At 49.0% G+C, this 19,234-nt stretch overlaps 1 protein-coding gene and 1 long non-coding RNA gene across 2 annotated transcripts in view; one reads left to right on the plus strand and one right to left on the minus strand.

Moving 5' to 3' along the window:
• Positions 1–3,366, minus strand: LOC111589341 (uncharacterized). Its single transcript, XR_004849546.1, has 4 exons — positions 3,036–3,366; positions 2,803–2,891; positions 2,178–2,247; positions 1–1,230 (listed from the first exon to the last, which is right to left on the minus strand). It is a non-coding gene; the product is annotated as an uncharacterized lncRNA (long non-coding RNA).
• A 1,092-nt stretch (positions 3,367–4,458) lies between these two features.
• Positions 4,459–19,234, plus strand: part of LOC100282773 (kelch motif family protein) — a 30,717-nt gene continuing 15,941 nt past the window's right edge. The window contains exon 1 of the mRNA NM_001155679.2: positions 4,459–5,492. Within this exon, the coding sequence (NP_001149151.2) occupies positions 4,504–5,492 (989 nt within the window). The 5' untranslated portion in view covers positions 4,459–4,503. The remainder of the gene's footprint in view (positions 5,493–19,234) is intronic.

Raw genomic sequence — 19,234 nt, forward strand, 5'->3', positions numbered from 1 at the left:
TGAAAAACCGAATATAGTTTTCACCCTTGTACTTAGTCATGATCATAGTCAAAGCAAGACTGTCAGGCATAAACATAAGGATGAATTAGAAAATATAATTAGCATTGAGCAGCGAGAAGGATATAGACACTTTGAAAATGAAGTATGTCAACATCGTGGAAGTTCCTTACTGGTTGCTATCTTTCCGACTGATAAACATGGTAGCTTATGCAATTATCTGCCAAGTGTTAGAGTGTATATAGTGCAGCTATATTTTTCACTATTTATAATGCTAGTTATAAATACTGTAAATTTAAAGTAGCGCAAACCAATTATGATTCAGTCCTCAGACTGTAAATACTTGATGGCTCGATATATTATTAAATTTAGGACAGAGAAGTGTGAATATATGATTCTGTAAATAGCGCAAACCAATTATGATGCAGTCCTAATAAACAGACTATAAATACTTGATAGATAAGGGAATGCATAGAAGTCGAGATCACAAAGGAAAATAGATGAAAACTGAAAGATGCGTGCGTTGAATTTGTTCTCCGCTTACTTGATTCCTTATGTGTAAAAATTGTTTTACAAACTAATCAAAAGGAAACTCACAAAAAGGTATTTCACAACAAACCAATTACTCTTGGAAGTTTGAGTATGAAGAAAGTGGTGCTTACTTCTTATTGTTGCGCGGTTGAAAAATAGTTTTAAACAAAATGAGAAATCTGTGGCAGCGCGATAGTTTGTATGATTTTTTTAAATGTATGTAGAAAGGAGATATTGTAATACATCTAAGTGGGCCATTATCCAAAATAATTATAAGCTAGACAACATCAACTGATCTTAGTATCCAGTACTACGGTTGAATGGTTATTTATATGTGCGGGCAGTATATTTAGTTACAAAAGGATAAGTATGATCGATAACAAAAGATGACAAAATGTAGAAGAGTGCTAAAACTAATCAGTTTCGTATGGCTCCATATATGATTCCTGGTGGTTCTTTTTGATCCGTGGAATCTCTGTTTTTAAGTGGTCTTTATTTGAGCATGTTAAATGAAAGGTAGAACTGTAATAATCTTATTGTCCGTTACGTAATGAAGTACAAATATGTGGTTTGTGTAAAAGTACATGTAAGAATAGTTAACATTTTATGGATATGAGGAAACTATATTGAAGCTTACCTCTTTGGAGGAGATTGAAGCGGAGGTTCGACCTTTTTGTTTTTATCAGTGGAAGTTTGCTGCAGCTGTTAAAATGGAATGAGTGAGTTGTAAATAAATGCATTTAAGAGTTTACTGAAATCACATTATGTTAGTTGTAATATGAGTTATATGAACTAAGATGTGAGACATTACAATTCCAGTGTTAGTCATGCAGTATACAATAGTGCAATAAGTTGTTGAGTCAGGAAAAATAAGAATTTTGTGCGATTTAAAAACAAAACGAAATCATTCTGCATGCAAAAGTGTAAAAAGAATAAATCGTAAGCTGCTGTTACCACTTGAGCACATATTTTCCCCTTTTGTAATGATTTCATTTACTCTGTCAGATTATGTGTCTTTTTTATTGTATTAATGTGGTATGGTGGAAATTTTATGTAGGGAGCAAAGATGTACAGAAGCATTTGTAAAGGACTATAAAAAGATGAAGAAATTAAAAAGAATAAATAATTGAATCATAGGCTGCATTAACAATGTGTGGGGGGGGGGGAAACATTTCCTTCCTTGTCTGAAGAAATGGACACGGCAGTTGACAGCAGGCACTTACATGTCCCAAACCTTGAGATTATCCTCACCAAAAGAAGGTTCTGAATTAAGTTTAAAAAAAGGAAAGAGGGAACCGTAGAACCTGACATGTTTTTGTATGGACCTATAACTCTTTAATGTGTCGCTTTGGTCCCCAAGATGTCCTTCGAGTACAGATCAGATATTTTTAAGTTATTGATAATTAGTTGTTATGTAAAAAAAATGCATGACCTTTTTTGTCAGCTCATGAGCTGAATATTATAATCCCATTATAAGTCATACGAAAACGTGGAACACAGAGCAAAAATGCTATGGCACAGAATTTTTAATCGTATCTAGGATCAGGAACATGTACACATATGATCGGTAAAATCAATAATCTGAATTAAACAAAGTCGGGCAAATTATTTGAAGGAGGGGTGGAGGAAAAAGGAAAGGCGAGGTGTACCAAGTAGCAACTTTGGAGATCCGTATAACATGTCGGATATGCCATCAATAAGAACCTTTCACGTAAATAACTGTTCATAGGGGGAAAACATGAGTGTAGATTGCAAACAAAAAGATGTTGGGTTTGGCTTATATTGCAGTAAATAAATGCTATTGTTTGTGTCCAGAACAAACAACTGTAATAGTCATTAAATTAACTGTTATGATTACACATCTCTTAATTTTGGAACATGTCCCAATTAGCGTCCTCTCCGTTCCATTGAGTTGCATTGGTCTATTAAATATGTAATCACCAAGGCACATGGAATCGTTGTAGGGGGTCAATATATATATATTTTTGGATAGCTAACCTAAATGTCCATAAATTTTACTTGAAACATATATGATCATGTAGTCATTTTTTTGCAGGTGAATGAGGTGATCTATTATTAGCTCAATAGCAATCTTATATGCCTAGTAGGAAGGTAGCTAAACAATGACGTGCATATTTGCATCTTCATCATTTTTAAACATTATTTCTAAACATCAGTTAGTCACAGACAATATTTTGGGATAGCAAATATAATTGACAACACAACTTCTTAAAGTAAGACATGAGAGAGTAAGAAACTGAGCGTTTACCCGACCTAGATGTCGCATTGGCTCATCAACTGCATTAATAACAGGAACATTTGCAGTATATGTTGCTTTCCTTCGGGAAGTCTGGACCCTTCACCTAGCGAGACAGGAAGAGTTGATCATCTACCTGTTAAGATGATATCACATAGAGTTCACCATCTAGCTTGCATGGTGTCACAAAAAATTGATCGCCGATTAGCGAAGGTGTTACATAAGGAAACAAAATATGATGCTTGTGTACCAGAAGCTTCGCAGGCTATTGTTCTTCAAGAAACCAAGGACATTCCTGTTCTCAAGCAGCAGGAGCTCAGTACTTCTCCACTAAAACAATGGCCCTGCTTGTTAGGTAGGAATGCGGAAGGAGGTCAAGTGCAAGATAGTAAGCTCTCCCAGTTACATATGAAGAAAATAAGCAAAGCCGTGAAGGAAAATAAGAAGTTCAGAGATCTGTTTGTTACCTGGAACCCGATATTGATAGAAAAACGAAGTTTCGGATCATGCCCAACAATAAATATAAAAAAATCACATGCTTCAATAGGTTGCATAAAAGAAGTAGATATTATAAACGCAAATGATCACCTTCTCAACAACTGCAGGTGTATAACGTCGTAGCACTTGCTTTTCAGTAGTTGCAATCAGTGGCTTCCTCGTCTTAGGCTGTTAGCTTCCAAATATAGAATACACCTTTCACGTTCTTCTTGTAACATCGACTACACAGCTCAGGTGCATATTATGAGTTAGATGGTATGCCAGACTGGTTCTACCTGAGTAGATAACATGGAGAACATAAGAAAATCTATCCTTGTTGCCACATGGTTCAGGTACTATGGAATATCAGATTGTTGCATATATCCTGCCCTCCACATAGTTCGGAAAAAGATGTAATATTATCATGCATGGATGGATGTATTGGTATTGTGCCAAGTGCTAACCTTGGGGCGAGCTTGTCGACCTCGGCGATGAAGGCAGCCCCTCCCAGACCTCGTGCACCACATCCTCCTCCTGCACCTCTCTGAAAATCGAGCTATGTGCCGTAGTAGTCCAGTTTCTAGAGCTGGGATTTCGCGCCAGGGAGGGCCTCCCAAGCCCGTCGCTGGATCCGGGCTCCTCCGGGGGTGCCAGTGGCAAGGAAGGGGAAGACACGGCAGGTGACGACGAGCGGCAAGTTGGGGGAGGCGGTGGGTCGGAGGCGACGCCGAGGTGCTGGAGCACGCGGCGGCGACACTCGTCGATGAAGGTGCGCTCGCGAGGGGTGCTGATGGAGGTGGTGGTGGCACTTGCTGCTGCGGCGGCGGTGCTCGGTGTCGTCATCAGAGGCGGAGGAGGAGAGAATAGATGGATTGGAGCTGCGGTAGGAGGAGGAAGGGAGGGAAGATGCGGGGTTGCGGGAGGGCGCCGTGAGCGGTGGTCATGATGGGCGGGGTGAAACGAGGCGACGACCGAGCCATACGAGGGAGAGGGAGAGAGAGGAGGTGGCCGATTTCTCTAGAAGCATTGCGTGGCTGCACGAGCTGCCGGGTATAAAAATGTGATAGAGCCGCGTCGTAGATTCATGATCGAGCGGCTTGAAGTTTTTCTGTCGACGTGGATAGCCCTAGCATCTCCGTTTCTAACCGGCTTTAAAGAATAATATATATATATATAGGAAAAGGAAATAGGCGGACTATACTTTCTGACCTCTTCTGGAATCCTGCGACGAGGGGACCGAAATGGCCTCGTCCTCCTCTGACTCCGGCCGCATCGCCGGAACCCTAGCCTTGCGTACGAGCTCGGCCTTAGCGGCGGCGTCGCTAATCCCGGGGCTCCCGGACGACGTTGCAGCTGTCATTCTCTGCCTGCTCACCTTCCCCGACCAGTCCCGCCTCCGCGCCACCTCGCGCGCTTGGTGCTTGCTCCTCTCTGCGGCTACGCTCCTCCCGCTCCGCCGTAGCCTCCGTCTCCCGCGCCGCCACCTTCTCTGCCTCTTCCCCACCGACCCATCCCTCGCCTCCCCGATCCTGCTCGACCCCGCCGCACCTACCACCTGGTGGCCCCTCCCGCCGCTCCCCTGTTCGCCGCAGCTTTACGGCCTCGCCAACTTTACCGCCCTCGCCGTTGGCCGCCACCTCTACGTCCTCGGCGGGTCTTGCTTCGACGCCCGCAGCTACCCTTTGGGGCAACCCTCCGCCTCGGCGGCGGTCTACCGGCTTGACCTTGCCAACTCTCGACATTGCTGGGAACGCCTTCCCGACATGCAGCTCCCGCGGGGAAGCTTCGCGTGTGCCCACGCGCCCAGTGCTGGCGGGCTCCTCGTCGCCGGTGGCGGGTCCCGACACCCCATGTTCCCCTCCAACGGCAGCCGCACCGGCAGCACCGAGTGGTATGATGCCACCACGCACTCGTGGCACCTTGGTGCCTCGATGCCTCGTGATCGGGCTGGGTGTGTTGGGTTCCTGGCACGCGGAGCAGGGGATGGTGGTGAGGATGAGTTCTGGGTGATGGGCGGCTATGATGGATACACCACGTTGGGAGGAGTGGTGCCAAATGACGTGTACTGTCGGGACGCGGTGGCGTTGGGACTATGGAGTGGTAAGTGGAGGGTGATTGGAGACATGTGGGAGGAAGGGGAGAGGAGGCGTCTTGGTCCCATTGCAGCTTTATCTGCAGATGATGGAAGAATTACCGAGGTGTTCATGCTAGACGGCAATGATGTCTTCAGGTCAGTGGAATTGTTCTTTGCTTTCCTTGCTTGTAATTCTTGGCACACACGTTCCTGTTATTTTGTTTGCTTCAACTTAGTAGTTAATTTCATGTAATATTTTGTATTTGAGTGATTGTAAGTAATCTACCTTCCACTTTTTACTTCTGCTTGCATAGTGTAGACTTCTCCCACTTTTTACTTCTGCCTGCATGGTGTAGACTTTTCTTCTGTGGTTTTCATGCTCCAGTTTGTGTACTAAATTACTAATAAATATGGTGTTTGGTTTGAGTAATGAGTTAGTCCAACATCGACTCATTCCTCACTTTTTTGTTTGGTTTGTGGAATAAAATAGATTCATACATGACATCATCACCTCATGCCTCACAAGATAATAATTAGTACTATTACGAAGAATGAACCCTTGATGCATCGCCTCATCTTGGATATAGTGGCTCCTCAAACCAAACAAACTACATGTTCGTTGCTGAAGAGGCTGAACCATCTGTTGTGGTTGTTTACCTTTATTTTTTATTTGGTTGTCTAATTATCAAAGTGTCCAAATTAATCTAATCGAGTGTACTTGTGGGGGGCTTGAGGACTGGCATGGAGCAGCTCTCACTTCGCTTGGCTCTAGTTTCCACCACTGAGATGTAGCCTGCCATTATGTTCAGTATGCCCTACCTTTTGTTTGACAGAATATAAATCGACAAAAAAACAATATCTTTGATTCTTCCTGTTTTGTGTTCTTAGATTGTTGTTATGCTGGTGCTTATTCTCTGATGAAACCGTGTTATATTGTGCGGGATATCTCATGGAGAATCATTACATTTCAGTTTTGTTATACTCCCTTTTAATACTAATGGAGAATTATCAATTATGAGCATTCATTGGAGGAACATGTGAAGCAAACTCTGTTTGGTTACTAGATTTTCATTGTCTGGTGATTCTATTAGTGTGTAGAAAGCTGATGTGGGATTTCATAGGACCTTTTGGGACAACTTATTTCTGTAGAGCTTTTATGAGAAGCGGTCTATCTAGAGAACCTGCTAGCTGAAGAATCTAAGTGTTTTGCAATCCTAATTTTCTGCAAGAAGGTTGTCTGTTCTAAATGTAAAAGGACCTAAATACCCTTGGAGCTGATGATGTCTTGTTTGATTGCCAAATAAACACATATTGCAACTACAAACTATAAATAACGTGACTCTTACTCTCATCGAGACGATGACACTACGAGTTAAGAATTTTTTTCTTGTTTATTTCTCACACTACACAATGACATACCCATCTAAGGGTTGTGGTTACATATTTATAGCCCAAGGGACTGCCGAACATATACTAAGATGCTCCTAGAGATGCTAAACATGTAGAGATGCTGTGCTCTAACTGCAGCAAGAAGATCTGTCCTTTAAAGCAGTCAAACTGCAGCTAAACTACAGAGATACTGTCCACTAACTATAGTAAGAAGATGGTGTGTCTCCCACAAAGGCCACAAAACTTATTCTATCATTCTCTCCCTAAATCTTTGCGTTCTCTTTTGGGAAGTTGAGCCATTCAGGACCTAGAGCAAAGCTCAAAGAACTTGACCCTCCCAAGGGGCTCCGTGAGTAGGTCCGCAAGCTGGTCCTTGGTGCTGATGTAGCACGCCTTGATTGTGGCGGAACCACCCAGATTATTCCAGTTTAAGTGCCCGAGTCACGCCTTGGAGGCAACAACACACTTAAATCGGAATAACCCGTCAGTCCCTCGGATCTAGTCCGATAAAGCCACTTATCAAGGATCGAATACCACTAGTTCACTCGAAGGTGAGGCACAGAGAAATACAATAAAGCATAATACCATAAATTAAGAAAGTAACAGTAGTGATTACATTATCGGAGTTTCAGAAATAGTAACCATAGTTTTTAATGCAGCGGAAATAACTAATGGAGAAAACCGAGTAACATGGCGAAGCCTGGCCATGCTATTCCTCTTGGTCCTCTCCTGCGGAAGCAGCAACCCACTCAACCGTCTATCCCGGTGGCAGGGATGGAGGCCAAGTCACACCATCAACTAATCATCCAAGGAAGTAACTGTAAAAATTATGCCACAAGGAAGGTTGAATATACTAAAACTCAGCTAGACTTACCCGGTGTGAGGAGTCTATTCCTCTACCTCTAGACCATGAAGCTGTTTGGCTGAGGGGTTTGGTTTGCCAAAAACACTAGTTGAGTCTAAAACAAGTTTTAACTTTTCCGGTTCTAGAATAATAATTTTAGACTAGATGAGCACCTAACTATCCATACATGGTATTAAACATTATGTCAATCAACATCTTTTGCCAGTATCCTCATTTCCACTTATTACTCAATGTAGTACAATGGATCAAGCAGTCTCATTAGCTGCGAGAAGCAGACGATTCGAATCGAGTTTTAACCTTGTAAGGTAAACCTAAACACACGACATGTAGGGGCACTCCGTCCCCACACATATCAGCCGTCCCCATCGATTCCCCGTCAACAGATCAGGGCTCACGGTCTTGGCGTACCATGCTCTATTGACCCCGGCCGCCGCCGTGCAATATCCACACTTGTACCCACCATAATCCGGCATGGGAGACTCCGTCTCAGGTCCAGTGAGGAGTAAAGTCTACAGACAGGTTCAATCAAGTACTAGGCTTATCGGTTACCATATTTCCCGACATGTGTTTAGTACGTTCAAACGCTTGACACAGGTATCCGCACGTTAATCCTTATTCCAATTTCGTCTCGTAGACAACGCATCCCCATGAATCCTTTTAACTATCTGTGTACATGGGCCTCGCTCACAGCCCACTAGGGGTCCTTATCACTGTAGTTGTTAGGGTTAGGGTTTGTACAATAACATTCTATCCAATCCAACATGGTACCAGAGCTCTAGGTTTCTTCCTCCCTCCAGCCGCCGCCGCCCCCACCCCTCCCCTCCAGCCGCCGCCGCCTCTCCATGGACGACCGACCGCCGCCCCCTCCCTTCTCCGGCGACCCTTTCCCTCCCCTTCCCCTTCCTCTCTCCTACAGGGCGGCACTCGCCGCGCCCCTGGCGGGCGTTTTCCCCCCAGCCGGCGCGCCGCCGGGCTTTGCCGCACCTGTGGCGGCCCTCTCCCCCGCGGCCGGCGCGCCGCCGGGACTCGCCGCCCCTTCGGCCACCACTTCCTCTGCGTCCGGAGCGCCGCCGGGCCTCGCAGCCCCTCCGGCGAGCTTCTCCCCCGCGATTGGCGCGCTGCCGGGCCCCCTCCCTCCTCCGGCGACCATCTCCTCCGCGGTAGGAGCCCCACTGGGCACCGCCACGTCCCTGGCGGACCTTCCCTCTGCGGCCAGTGAGCCCCCGGCCGTCGCCGCGCCCCCTGCGACCCACTTCCCCGCCACACCCGCTGTCTCCGGCCATGCGCGTCCCTTCACGGCCGAACTTCAGGACATCGTTCGTGTATCGGACGACACTGCTCACCGGATCTGGGGTGCCCTTGAGGCTCAGTTCCTCGGCCACCGCCATACTTGGATTCTGTACCTCGAGACCGCCTTTCGTCAGCTTGCTCAGGGCGATCTCTCTGTGGACGAGTACTGCCGTCAGATGAAGACGATGGCAGACACTCTTCGCACCCTCGGGGCCCCCATCACCGACGAGTGCCTCGTGCTCAACCTCCTCCGCAGCTTGAGCCCTCGCTTCGATCGTGTGACGCCCATCCTCACCCGCATGAAGCCTTTTCCCACCTTTGCGGAGACCAAGAACGATCTGCTTCTTGAGGAGCTTCGCCTCTCCGCCCACTGCGATCGCCGCTCCCGCCACGACGCTCTACAGCGCTCCTCGGGCTCCCCCCTCTGCCTCTGGGGGATCCTCTTCACCGCACTCTGGTTTCCCACCGTCTGGAGCTCTTCGGCAGCCTACTGGCTCCAGGGAGGTCGCGGTCGTGGTCATGGCCGTGGTCGCAAGAGTGGACGCAACGTCCGAGGCCATTCACCAGGTGGCTCCCAGTGGCCATCCTTCTACAACCCGTGGACTGGCACCATCCAGATGTGGCCCGGGCTGTCCGCGGGCACCTCGGCCCCTTGCCCCGCCACCCCTCAGCAGGTTTTCTTTGCCGCTCCACCTCCGGCGGCGCCCTCGGCACCTCCCCAGCCTCAGCAGGGGCTCCTTCCCCTCCCAGGGCCTCCGGCCCCACCTGTGTGGGGGCCCTGGACCAATGGGTGAGACACGCAGTCTCTCGCCAACTCCTCCACAATGACGCTGGCCCCACCCACCTCAGTCTCTGACTGGGTGGCTGACACCACCCCGGACGCAGGTATTCTGTCTTCCACCTCTCCCCCACCCCTCCCTTCCGTCCTCCATCGTGGTTGGAAATGGCTCTGCCCTTCCCGTCACCTCAGTCGGTGACGTGGTCCTTCCCGGTCCTTTTCGTTTATCCAACGTTCTTGTTGCTCCCCACACTATTCAAAATCTTCTTTCCGTCCGTCAGTTCACTACTGACAACTCTTGTTCCATGGAGTTTGACCCGTTTGGTCTTTCTGTGAAGGATCTTGCCACCAGGACCCTTCTCGCTCGGTGTGACAGCCCCGGGCCTCTCTACACACTTCGCCTGCCTGCTTCCACTACACCGACCTCTGCCCCGCCTGTTCTTGCAGCCGTCGCCTCTTTTGTGACTTGGCATCGTCGTCTTGGTCACCCCGGTCGTGATGTGATGTCTAAGCTCTCCAGCAGCACCTCCGTTTCCGGTTGTAGGGGATCTTTTGAGCACCTCTGTCATGCTTGTCAGTTAGGTCGCCATGTTAGGCTCCCATTCCCCATCTCCCCTTCTAGAGCAGCAGGCATTTTTGATCTGATACACTGTGATGTATGGACATCCCCTGTAATCAGCATTTCTGGCTATAAGTATTATTTACTTATTCTTGATGACTTCTCGCATTATCTGTGGACTTTTCCTCTACGTCAGAAGTTCGACACTTTTCCCACCCTGTCTCACTTCTTCGCTTGGGTCTCCACTCAATTTAGTCGCACCATCCGGAGCATCCAGTGAGAAAACGGGCGTGAGTTTTATAACAATGTGTCCCGTGACTTTTTCCTCTCTCGCGGCGTCCACCTCCGCATGTCGTGCCCCTACACGTCTCCTCAGAACGGCCGGGCTAAGCGTATGATTCGCACGACGAACGATGTCGTGCGCTCTCTCCTTTTCCAGGCTTCCCTTCCCGCTCCTTACTGGGCTGAGGCCCTCGGCACTGCCACCTACCTCCTCAACCATCTCCCCACCAAGGCGGTTGCCCACCCCACCCCTTACTTCGCTCTCTTCGGCGTCCATCCCTCTTACGACCATCTTCGTGTCTTCGGGTGCGCTTGCTATCCCAATCTCGCTTCTACTGCTCCTCATAAGATCGCCCCTCGCTCCACTCGCTGTGTCTTCCTCGGCTACTCTCCCGATCATAAGGGATACCGGTGTCTTGACCTCGCCTCCCACAGAGTCCTCATCTCTCGTCACGTCGTTTTCGACGAGTCGGACTTCCCTTTTTCCTCCACCCCCACTGCCTCTCTCACCGACCTCGACGTGCTCCTCGACCTCGACCCTGTGTCCCCCACAATCGTGCCTCCCTTCCCCGCCGGTTTGTCCACTTCACCGCCTCGCGTGGCCCTGCCTGCGCCGCCCGCCCCTGCACTGCCACGTGCGGCCTCGACGCCCTCTGCGCCGCCCTCCCCCGCACAGCCACGTGCGGCCTTGGCGTTCCCAGAGTCGCCTCGCGTGACCCTGCCTGCGTCGCCCACTCCCGCACAGCCACGTGCGGCCTCGACGTTCCCTGAGTCGCCTCACGCGGCCCTGTCTGCACCGCCCTCCCCCGCACAGCCACGTGCGGCCTCAACATCCCCTTCGTCTCCCACACAGCCCAGTACGACACCGACGCCTTTTGCTCCATCACTCCCCGCTCTGCCGTCTCGCTACACCGACCCCATCTAGACATACCAGCGCCGTGGTCGACGCGGTACCCCGGCTCGTTCTCCCGCCGAGGTCCCGACCTATCACCCCGTCGTCGTCCACCGTGATCCTCGACACATCCACCCGACGATGGTCACCCGCCGCGCGGCCGGTGTCCTTCGGCCACCTGATCGCCTGATTCTCTCTGCCACCTCTTCTTTAGCTCTTCCGCCGGTACCCACGACTGTCCGTGGTGCGCTTGCCGACCCACAATGGCGGCGCCCCATGGAAGCGGAGTACGAGGCTCTCTAGGCCAACCACACCTGGGACCTGGTGCCTGCTCCCCCTGGTGCCAGCGTGGTCACCGGGAAATGGATCTTCAAGCTGAAGCTGCAGGCCGACGGGTCCCTGGAGCGGTACAAGGCCTGTTATGTGCTCCGGGGCTTCACCCAGCGCCCTGGGGTCGACTTCGACGAGACCTTCAGTCCGGTGGTCAAGCCTGCCACCATCCGGACTGTTTTGACTTTGACACTGGCTCGGGACTGGCCGGTCCACCAACTCGACACGACGAACGCCTTCCTCCACGACACCCTGACGGAGACGGTCTACTGCACCCAGCCGGTTGGGTTTGTCGACCCTGCTCAACCCGACTTGGTCTGCAAGCTCAACAAGTCCCTCTACGGCCTCAAGCAGGCACCCCGGGCTTGGTACAGTCGCTTCGCCACCTTCCTGTGTTCGCAGGGTTTCGTCGAGGCCAAGTCGGACACGTCCCTGTTCATCCTTCGTCACGGTTCGGATACAGCGTACCTCTTCTACGTCGACGACATCGTCCTCACCGCCTCCTCCCCCGAGCTTCTGCGTCGCATCATCTCCTGCCTCCAACGGGAGTTTGCGATGAAGGACCTCGGGACGCTCCACCACTTCCTGGGGGTCACCGTCGAGCGCCGTTCCCAGGGCCTGTTCCTCCACCAGCGGCAGTACACCGTCGACATCCTTGAACGTGCTGTCATGGTTGAATGCAAGCCCTGCGCGACTCCGGTGGATACGCAGGGCAAACTCTCCGCCACCGCCCCCCCGGTCGCCGATCCAACCGGCTACCGGAGTCTTGCCGGGGCCCTTCAGTACCTCCTCTTTACCAGGCCCGACATCGCCTACGCCGTCCAACAGGTGTGCCTTCACATGCACGACCCTCAGGAGCCGCATCTCACCGCGCTGAAGCGGATCCTGCGGTACTTGCGGGACACTTGACTTCAGGCTCCTTCTACGCCGGTCCTTCGCCACGGAACTTCGCGTCTACACCGATGCCGACTGGGCGGGCTGTCCCGACACGCGCCGGTCCACCTCGGGCTACGCCGTGTTCCTCAGCGACAGCCTCGTCTCCTAGTCGTCGAAGCGCCAACTGGTTGTCTCCCGCTCCAGTGCCGAGGCCGAGTACCGCGCCGTGGCCAACGGCGTGGCTGAGGCGGCTTGGCTCCGTCAGCTACTCCAAGAGCTCCACAATCCGCTGACCACGAGCACCCTGGTTTTCTGCAACAACGTCAGCGCCGCCTACCTCTCCACCAACCCCGTCCAACACCAGCGCACGAAGCATGTCGAAATCGACCTCCACTTCGTCCGCGAACGGGTAGCTTGTGGAGCTGTTCGTGTTCTTCACGTCCCGACCACCTCCCAGTTCGCCGACGTCTTCACCAAGGGGCTTCTGTCGGTGGTCTTCACGGAGTTTCGATCCAGTCTCAACATGTGCGGTGGCTAGAGTTTCGACTGCGGGGGGTGTTAGCTATCTGTGTACATGGGCCTAGCTCACAGCCCACTAGGGGTCCTTATCACTGTAGCTGTTAGGGTTAGGGTTTTTACAGTAACATTCTATCCAATCCAACAAATCCGTGTCCACAGACCATCATCATTCCGTTATCAAAATGGATACAACCAATTCCTGACCTCGCACGAGTGCTAGAAAAATCACTCGACTTCTACCGAGATCCTGATTTAGCATAGCAGCTACTCGACCTAGCATACTAGTATCCATCTCAAAAAGGGAATCCTGAGTTTATGCAACTAGGGTTTCAGACAATTCCTACACTTAAGTACACAGTACAAGCCTACAAACAACAAGTGCAGTAAAATATCATATATAACGGTTATGCATAGAACCAGGGCTTGCCTGGAATCCAACACTAGGTAAGTGTTCGCTAGATGACACTCGCTTGGCGAGCATCTCCTATCTTGGCCTTTGTTCAATCCATCCATCTTCAAGTTGTCGACCGACTTTGCCTTATGGTTGGCTCCACTTCACGTCCTTTATTTTGCACGATCAGCATCTCTCGGTTCAAAATGAGATGCAAGATGCATATGTATGAATATAATGAAAAATATCACAAGATACTGTAAGTACACGCTAGCGAACTAAACAATAAGTAGCGAGACATCATGAGCAACCACACACACCAGCGCTAGCTAACTACATGTCATCGGTGTTCGACATTAACACCACTAGAAGGACGACAGACATTTCCTATATTACCCAACACAAACACGACATCACGAGCACAAGTATTTACCACGTTCACTTTAATCATCCATTAGTTATTTAACATTAAATTAGTTAAGTACATAAGTTTGCTACGACTTATATATAGACAGACTTAGTTGAAAAGGAATTAGTCACTTAATTGGGCTTTACAATTATTCACTAGGCAAACACTTATTAGACCTTAACCAATTTGGTTCACTAACTTAGCGAGACGCGTACTAGTTACTTATATATTTAGGCTCAATTATATTAGTTATATTATCATTACTTCGTTCAATCAAGATCAAAACAACAAGTAATCGACTCAAGACAAACACACTGGAGTGGAACAATCACTCACATCTAACATGTTTAGGACAACAGCACAACAGTTGATTGTTTCAGTTATAACTTATAAGATATTTATCCAAAAATAGTGAACATATACTTTTTGGAAAGCTTAAGAAACTCTCTAAAACTTTGGTATTGTCATCTCAAGGTGATTAGATACTTAACAAGGTTAAATAGTGATAAACGACAGCTCTGTCCATATTTGGACAGATTCAGACTTGCGACTTCAAAAATTCATAACTAGAGACTCAGGCATCCAAATCAATTGATCCTAGACTTTCTGGAAAGCTAATGAAATTGCCAACAAAACATTTATAAACATCTCAAGGCGATTCAATATGCATTAAGGATAAAAGACACTAGAAGGCTTTGCTGTCCAGATTTGGACAGATTCAGACTTCACACTTCAAACGCCTATAACTTAATCTTCAGACCACCAAAAAGAGTGATCCAAGACTTTTTTGAAAAGCTTAGCAAAAGCATTACAAATCTTTTATAATCACCAAGAAGTGGTTTCAAGTTTAATCAACGCAACAACACAGTTTTCGAAATTTGTTCAGAGAGTGGACATAATACAACAATCATCTTATAAAACTCATAACTCTCAAACTATCAGGTTTATGGTCATGAAAATTTAACACAAGTACGATAAGGAAGTTATCTACAACTTTCTTATAATTGACAAGGACTGATTCTAAACTGAACTTAAGCAAACAATGCAATCTCTGAAATCTGTACAGAAATTGGACAGATTCAGTTACTGAACTTGTGAAAAGTATAACTTCTAAACGATCAGACTTATGACTTTCAAATTTTAACACAAGCAAGATAATAAAGTTATCTATAACTTTTCTATATGACTTTTCTACATAAAACATAATTTAGTTCATTAAACAGACAGCACGGCGAAAACAGTGCGCGCAACCCAAAACAACAACTAATAAATTTCAGCTCCTATTTACTTTAAGAATTACCATGTTCTAGAGACTGGAATTACTCTAACACTTTACCATTTGTTAGAGTTAAAATAATCAAATGAGGACCAACAAGTCGACTTACTAATTTTTATCTAAGTCATTTCGTGCGTTAGAATTACCGTACACAATTAACAAAGGCATTCACCACAATAATCAAACCCAGTATATATGTGTATATCGATGCGCTCTTCACACAATAATTTGCATTTTAACTTAGACATCACATGAGCACTACTACTTTTCATCCACGGCCATAACCATGCGCATTTAGGCCACAACAAGCAAATCATCGTGATCGCGAGCTTAACCAAGCCATCTAGCAAGTCGGCTAACCGGAGCAACGACATAGCCCGCTATACAACATACACGTCGGCTTGCCTATTATTATCGAAATCCGAGACACAACATATATATAACAATCACAGATTCAGTTTGAGAGCACGAATTCGGATGAAAGATTTGAGACATAAATCGAATATCGAGAAATCAAGTTTGGACACAGACCGGACAACAACTGTTGAGAGTTCGAATAAGAGGAGTTTTAGGCGAGAATTGCGAGACGAGATTTATAAATCGAGATTGATTATCGAGTTTGCATTCGTGCCAAAAAATAAAAGTTTTAACAGGCTCCAAATTCGGCCTTTCTCGAGATCGAATAAATTCAGAAATCGGTGAAACCTTCACAAGTAACTTGATAAAAGGAGATAGATGCGATCGAGAAATAGAAATTTTTATTGAGCATCCGAGATTAGGATAAATCTCCCGACATAATACGAAATAGACACATGGGGTGTCACATTGATGCTCCCTTCTGTCAAGTAGTATCGGATGAAGTGGTACCTCACCAGGATGTGCTTGATCCATTCATGGAACACAAGGTCCTTTGCCAAGGCCAGAGCGGCCTGACTACCAACCCTGAGTTCCACCTCTTTAGTGTATCTGCCGAGGAGATCATCGAGTAGTCAAGGTAGCCAGAGCGCCTGAATTGATGCGGTGGAGGCCGCTATGTACTCGGCCTTGTAGCTGGACATGGCCACCACCTGCTGCTTAACCGTCTGCCAGCTAATGAGACACTTGCCGAGGAAGAAGAGGATCCCGCTCATGATTTTGCCGGTGTCGATGTCGCCGGCATGATCACTATCGTTGTACCCGACAAGGCGTGCCTCCCCAGAGCATCTCGGGTAGTGGGGACCGTGGTCGCAACATAGTGGATGATCCTCTTTACAGCCTGCTCATGCTCAGTCGTCGGTCGCTGTAGGAACCGACTAACATAGTCGATGGAGTATGCTATGTTTGACTATGTGTGGACGAGGTAGCAAAGGCTCCCTACAAGACCGATACTGCATAGCCTCCACCTCCGTCGTGCTGTCGCGACTTAGCTTTAGCCTCTCTTCCATCGGAGTGAGAGCTAGGTTGCAGTCGGTGAGCCTAGCCAGCTCAACGACGCGTTTGGCGTAGGTGGTCTGGCGAAGCGTGATCCCGGAGTTGCCCTGGTGCACCTCAATCCTCAGGTAGAAGGAGAGATGCCCCTGGTCACTCATTTGGAAGATGGCATTCATCTATTCCTTGAACGTTGCCACCTCCGCATCCTTGGTGCCGGTGATCACTAGGTTGTCGATGTAGACACCCACCAACAGAGCATTCCCTCAATTGCCCCGCCTGTAAGCAACAGGACTCTTACTCTTATCGAGAGGATGACACTACGAGTTGAGGCAATTTTTCGTTTATTTCTCACACGCTACTCAAATGCCATACCCATCTAAGGAATGGGGATACATATTTATAACCCTAGGGTCTGCACTACACACTACACAAAGTTGCTGTCCCCTAGTCTGCAACACTAGAGAGTAGAGATGCTATCCTGTTGTCCTTTAGATGTTAAAGGAGGACAACCAAAAGACTCCTGCTGTCCTCTAGATGCTAAAGGAGTAGATGTTAAAGGAGGACAGTCAAAAGACTGTTGTCCTTCACAAGGCTGAAAAGAGATGCTGCTGTCCCTACAACGAAGACTAAGATGCTCTAAGGAATGAGATGCCATGCAACAAAAGATTGAGATGCTGCTGTCCCTGCAGTCCTCCACAAGACCATGCTGCTGTCTCTGCAGTCCTCCACAAGACCACATGACCTATTATGTCATCCCCCCCCCTAAGTCTTCTGCGTCGTTTTGTGGAAAAGTTGGGCCATCCTGAACCTGAAACAAAGCTCAATGAACTTGATCCTCCCAAGGGGCTTGGTGAGTAGGTCCGCAAACTGATCCTTGGTGTTGACGTAGCGCGCCTTGATGCTCCCTTCTGCCAAGCAATAACTGATGAAGTGGTACCTCACCCGAATGTGCTTGCTCCGTTCATGAAATACGGAGTTCTTGGCCAACGCCAGAGCGAACTGGCTATCCATCCTGAGTTCCATCGCTCCAGTGTCTCTCCCGAGGAGATCATTGAGCAGCTGAGCATGCCAAAGTGCCTGAGTTGAAGCCGTGGATGCCCTATGTACTCGGCCTCGTAGCTAGCCATGACCATCACCTGCTGCTTAATCGACTGACAGCTGATGGGGCACTTGCCAAGGAAGAAGAGGATCCTGCTTGTGCTCTTGCTAGTGTCGATGTTGCCAGCGTGGTCGCTGTCGCTGTACCCGACAAGGTGTGCCTCCTTAGGGCATCTCAGGTAGTAGAGACCATGGTCGAGAGTCCCCACAACATAGCAGACGATCCTCTTCATAGTTGTTCGTGCTCCGTCGTTGGTCGCTGCAGGAACTGACTAACGTAGCCGACGGAGTATGCCAAGTCCGGCCGTGTGTGGACGAGATAGCGAAGGCTCCCCACAAGACGCCGGTACTGTGTAGCGTCCACCTCCTCTGTCGTGCTGTCGCGACTCAGCTTCAGCCTCTCCTCCATTAGAGTGAGAGCTAGGTTGTAATTGCTGAGCCCAGCCAGCTCAACAATGCGCTTGTCATAGACAGTCTGGCGAAGTGTGATCCCGGAGTCACCCTGGTGCACCTCAATCCCTAGGTAGAAGGAGAGATGCCCTAGGTCACTCATCTGGAAGGTGAACTTTATTTCTTCCTTGAACGCTGGCACCTCTGCATCCTTGGCGCCGGTGATCACCAAGTCGTCGACGTAGACACCCACTAGCAGGGCATTTTCTCCATTGCCTCGCCGATAGATGGCTGCCTCCTGCAGGCTTGGTATGACCTCTTGCGCATGGAATCCAGCTTGGCATTCCATGCCCTTGGTGCCTATTGCAAGCCGTAGAGGGCCTTGAGCAGGCGCAACACCTTGCCCTCCTTGACAGGGATCAAAAACCTGACGGCTGGTGAACGTAGACCTCCTCATTTAAGTCGCCGTTAAGAAACGCCGACTTGATGTCCATGTAATGAACATACCAACCCTCCTGGGCTACCAATGCAAGTAGTCGCACGAATTCCATCCGTGCCACGGGGGCAAAAGCATCGTCGAAGTCGATCCCCTCTTGCTGCAAGAAACTGCGTGCCACCAAGCGAGCCTTGTGCTTGACAATGGTGTCCGCTTCATCCCTCTTCAGTTTAAACACCCACTTAAGGGTGATCGCGCGATGACCGTGAGGGAGATCAGCGAGCTTCCAGGCGTGGTTTGTCTCAACCACGTCCATCTCCGACTGCATCGCTGCACGTCAAGCCACATGTTTCTCGGCCTCTGTGAAAGACCGAGGCTTGCCATCGTCGCACGCAAGATGCAACTCTCCCGCCAAAATGCAAGACGCCGGGCCTGACACCAACGGGTCGATGAGAAGGCCCTCCACTGTACGATACCGCAATGGCTCACCGTCGTGGCACGCGTCAATGCGCTCCTCATCGTGGGAGAACGGGGTAACGAGCTCCACCGGGTCGTGCTCAACACGAGCTGGCGTCGGAGGGGACGTGCCTGAAGGGGTTACCGTCAGTACTAGAGTGCGTTGTGGCGAAGAGCTCGTTGTAGTTGGAGCTGGAGAGCGTGGAACTGGAGTTGGTGGAGACTTGGGGGCTGGGGTAGACCTGCTCGGAG

Source organism: Zea mays, chromosome 5 (assembly GCF_902167145.1).
Source record: "Zea mays cultivar B73 chromosome 5, Zm-B73-REFERENCE-NAM-5.0, whole genome shotgun sequence".
Classification (NCBI taxonomy): Eukaryota; Viridiplantae; Streptophyta; class Magnoliopsida; order Poales; family Poaceae; genus Zea; species Zea mays.